At 67.3% G+C, this 4,626-nt stretch overlaps 1 protein-coding gene across 1 annotated transcript in view; it reads right to left on the bottom strand.

The window, feature by feature from the left end:
• Positions 1-4,214, bottom strand: part of LOC121351350 (polyhomeotic-like protein 2) — a 9,632-nt gene extending 5,418 nt beyond the window's left edge. Inside the window, 9 exon segments of the mRNA XM_041463423.1 lie at positions 481-569; positions 571-599; positions 1,607-1,941; positions 2,422-2,635; positions 2,704-2,808; positions 3,389-3,550; positions 3,638-3,715; positions 3,787-3,945; positions 4,029-4,214. Of these exon segments, the coding sequence (XP_041319357.1) occupies positions 481-569; positions 571-599; positions 1,607-1,941; positions 2,422-2,635; positions 2,704-2,808; positions 3,389-3,550; positions 3,638-3,715; positions 3,787-3,945; positions 4,029-4,172 (1,315 nt within the window). The 5' untranslated portion in view covers positions 4,173-4,214.
• Positions 4,215-4,626: the final 412 nt, after the last annotated feature.

The following is a 4,626-nucleotide window of genomic DNA, read 5'->3' as shown; positions in this document are numbered from 1 at the left end:
CCCTGCCGCGGACACGCCCCCGCGCACCCATTGGCGGGCGCTGCCGCCGCGCGCGCCCGGAGCCTCGGACACGCCCTCCCCGCAAGGCCCCGCCCCCCGCGGCCCCGCCATCGGGGGCGGGGCCTTGCTCCATAAGGGGCGTGACTGCACGGACGTGATCACGCCCCCACCCCGGTCGCACCCCCACGCAGCCGGGGCGGAGCCTCCAGATGTGGCCACGCCTCCCCAGTCCGTGCCTACAGAAAGGGGCGTGGCCACTGCCCCGCCCCTCGGGGGCCGGCCGTGTGTGAGCGCGGGGCGCCCGTGCCCCCCCTAGCGGCAGCGGCGGGCGCCGCACGCAGCCCGGTGCCAACGGCGGGCACGGCGGGGCTGAGGGAGCTCCCCGCCGCACCGCCCGGCCCCAACGACCCCCGCTGCACCAGGGCTCGGGGGTGCAGCACCCCCTCAGTGGGTGCCTCTGGGAGCGGGGCGGGCGCTTACCGTGCGTGAGGGGCCGCTCGCCCTCGGGGGTGTCGGGGCCCGGGGGGGCGGCGGGCGGCGAGAGGGCGGGGGGCTGCGGCGGGGCGGCAGCGGGCGCCCTCGGGGACCCCGAGGGACGGCTGTGGTGGCAGGGACACGCGTGGGGCAGGGTCAGGTGTGCACACACATGGGCGGGGGTCAGGTGTGCACACGCACGTGCGGGGCTCAGGGCAGGTGGCACAGGGACATGCACCTGCACGACTGGAGTGTGCACACCTGTGCATGGGTCACACACAAGCATGTGCCTAGAGCGGGCATGCACATGCACACATGTGTGTCACATCGGGCACGCGTGTCCAGACACACCTGATCTGGCACGCACATTTGCACACATGTGCAAGGAGCCTGTACACACCCCCACAAACACACACGTGCATGGGGCTGGCGTGAGTGTCACACACATGCACAGGCCAGACACACGTGGATCAAGCACAGGTGCACACGCTCGTGGGCCAGGCAAGCACGGCTGCACTCATGTGCATGGACCTGGAGTGAGTACGCACACACATGCAGGGAGCAGACACATGCATACAGGCACACATGCATGTGCATGCATCTGGCAAAGCTGTGCACACACACTGTATGGGTCCAGGACACACATGCACGGTCTGACATACAAGATCAAACACAGGTGCACACTCACACACACGGATCAGCCACATGCTCCCAGTGTCACAGGACCAGGTACACACAGTCACGTAAGTGCCATGGATGGGGCAAGCCTGCACAGGTGTGCATAGAGCAGGTACACACAAGCAGTGTGGCCCGAGCGTGCACACCTGCAGACTGACGTGACAACTGGGCCCCCATGCACAATTCAGGAACACACATGCACACACAGGTGTGCAGGGATTGTGCACTTGCACGCCCACGCGCGTGTGCACACAGCTGACTCCCCAACATCCCCCACTCCCACTCCAGTGTCCCCATTCCTCCTTCCCTCCTCCGAGCTCCCCCCACCAAGGGGCTTGGGGCCCCTCACCGTGAGGGTTTGGGGGGAGTTTGGTGGGAGGTCTGGGAAGGCTTTGGGGGATATTTGGGGGCCCCTCATGATGAAGGTTTGGGGAGAGGTCTGGGGGCCCCTCACCGTGGGGCCGGCGGGCTGCAGCTGCAGGATGACAGCCGAGGCGTGCTGGAACTTGCGGGGGGCAGCGTGGCAGCCAGGGTGCCCGTTGGGGGGGCCACCCTCACCCCCCGCTCCCTGGGGCAGCCCTGTTTTGGGCTGGGGGCCAGGGCTGGGGCTGGCAGGGGGCAGGGGCTGGAGCTGGGGGGTTGTGGGGGGGCCCGAGGGAGGCTGCCCACGGGGGCCCAGCTGCTGCTGCTGCTGCTGGATGACGAACTGCTGCTGCGGCTGTGGCGGCTGCGGCTGCATCGGCTTCGGCGGCTGCTGCAGGAACTGGGGGGGCTGCAGCGGGGCATAGGCTGTGGGGACAGCAACGGGGACAGAGATCCCCCCTCATCACCAGCACCTCAGCCCCACGGGATCCACCCCCAGGATCCCCCTCCAGGAGGCTGCTGCTCACTCTGTACGTGTTCCCTCTGGTGCCCTCGGACAATCAGCTCTGATGTGGGAAGCTGCACTCGGGCTATCCCGGGGCGGGGGGTCCCCAGTATTGGGAGCCATACCAGTGCAGCACCCCAGGCTCCAGCACTCCACGGAGTCCCCTGGCTCACACCCTCACTGCCCCAGCCCTCTTCACCCCACAGGACCCTGGGATCCTATGGGTGCTGAGACCCTCCCTTGCAGGGCCCCTGCCAGTGAGGGGACGGACCCAGACGGTCCCAAACACGGGCAGGTGACACTGTTCAGGACACACCAGTGTGGGCCATCACTAGGGTTCAGAGTAGCCTGTGACTCCCCCAGCACCCAGGGGTGTCCCCCGCCCCGGAGCAGCCCCTTACCTGGGGTGACGAGCGGGTGGGTGGCAGCGGGGGCGGTGGTGCGGGCCAGGGCATGGGCGCGGCCCTCGTGCCCCTCGGCCTTTTTGAGGTGCTCGGCGGGGGGGTCGGGCGGGGGCCCCCGGGGGGGGCCAGCCCGGGGAGGGGCACCCCCGGGGGGCTTCATGGCCAGGGCAGGGAGGTGGGGGCCGGCGGGGCGCAGGGCCAGGCTGTGCACCTGCAACGGCAGCGGGTCAGGGGTACCAGGGCAGATTTTGGGGGGCTGGCAGGGGAGGGGAGACTCACCTGAGGGGTGGTGGGTGGTGGGGCAGGTGGCGGGGCCGGTGGAGGGGCCGGCGCGGGGCTCTCGGGCCGGACAGCACTGACGGGGCCCGTGGGTGTGAAGATGAGCTGGGGACAGGGAGAGTGGGTGCACAGCTCACCATGTCAGGGGTGGCACACCCTGTGTGTCCCTCCTCTGTGTCCCTACAGGGTGGCACAGAGGTATCTCTCTATCTATGTAGGGTAGGAACAGGCACTCCCAGTGTGGGGGAGGGCACCCTATAGGGTCCCAACACCCCCCAGAGGCAAAGAGCACCTGCTTGGGTACCCCCAATGGGGCTCTGGGTGCCCTGTGGGGTCTGGGCATCCCCAGTGGGAAGGGGTTCACCCTATACAGGGGCTGGGTTCCCTCAGCTGAGTGAAAGCACCTTATGAAGTCTACACACCTCACAGCAGGGGTGATAGGCACCCTGTGGGATCCTCAGACCCCCAGGAAGGTGGAGGGCACCCCATAGGCCCTGGGCACCCTATGGATTCCCCATGAGTCCCAGGCATGCCAAGCAGAACAATGAGCACCCTACAGTATCATAGCATGGCCATGGGCACTCTGTGGGTCCCGGTCACCCCACAACAGGGTGATAGGCACCCCAATGGTGCTGAGCACCCCATGAGGATGCTGAGGCATTCCATGTCCCAGTCCCACCCTTACCATCTGTGCCCGCAGGTACATCTGGGCCTGGCTGGCGGTGAGGGCAGGTGAGGCAGTGTTGCCCAGCAGCACGGCCTGCTGAGCGATGCCCGACGCCCCGGGCCCCACGCTCTGCGCCCGGTTCAGCAGCTGTGCCGCCGCCGGCGACGTTGCCAGGTTGATCTGGAATGGGGCACCAGGAGAAGGTCGGGATGCTGGCACAGGTGGGCACGGGTGGGTGGGTGGGTGCCGAGAGGCTGAGGGACTCACCGTGGGCTGCTGTGCCGGGGCCGGCTGGGTGCCATTGCCCCCCGAGGCGCTGCCTTGCCGGTTCGCCGCCAGGCTTGCCTTGGGGAAGAGCCGAAGGTGAGGGGTGTGCCAGCCCCGAGCAACCCCCCATGCCCGCGGGGTGCCCATACCTGCTGCACAGCGGCCAGGCTCTGGAGCTGGGCGCTGGTGAGGTGCTGCTGCTGGAGCGCGGCCGTCTGCAGCATGAGGTGCTGCTGCTGAGCCGCGTACATCTGCTGCAGGTACTGCGCCGCCGTGTTGGGCTGCCGGTGCAGCGCCTGCTGGATCACCTTTGGGGAGGAAATGTGGCCCCGGGCTGTGCCACGACCCCCCCCAGTGGCCCCCAACCCTCCGGTGCCCCCCAGCCTCGTACCTGCACGGTCTGGCGGTCGGGGATGCCGCTGTAGACGGAGATCTGGGGCCCGGGCGGGCGCGTGGCCGTGGTGCTGGCGGGCGCTGGGGCCGTGCCACCGGTGCTGCTGGCGGGAGCTGGAGCTGGGAGCTGCTCATTGTCCATGGCGGGGCCGGGGCGGGATGGTGGAAGTGGGTCACACTAGAGCTGGGGAGCAGTAACAGAGTGAGGGGGTATCCATCATGTCCGGATGGGAAACCGGGTGCTGGAGGAAGGTGGGATAGAGAAGAATGATGGGAGACCCTGTGGCTCACCCTCCTCCACTAAAGTGGGGGTCAGTGCCCCAGGGAAAATGGGGAAAGGGAGTATGGACAGCAGGATGGACAGAATAGAGGGAAGGACAGGAGGAAGGATGGACAGAGGGAAGGCTGGAAGGCAGAGAGATGGAGGTGAGGAGGTAGGGATGGATAGCAGGATGGACTGGAGGAAGAGAGGGCTGAAGGGATAGACAGACAAAAGGAAATGAGGAACTGAGGGAAGCAGGAAAGAGACGGATGGAGAGAAGGAAATGAGGGAAGGAGAGGAAGGAAAGAGAGAAACCAAGGAAGTTGTGGAACTA

Source organism: Pyrgilauda ruficollis, unplaced genomic scaffold (genome assembly GCF_017590135.1).
Source record: "Pyrgilauda ruficollis isolate IOZ18807 unplaced genomic scaffold, ASM1759013v1 scaffold165, whole genome shotgun sequence".
Taxonomy (NCBI): Eukaryota; Metazoa; Chordata; class Aves; order Passeriformes; family Passeridae; genus Pyrgilauda; species Pyrgilauda ruficollis.
Note: the sequence above shows the minus strand (reverse complement) of the source record. Positions and strands in the feature narration are given on the sequence as shown.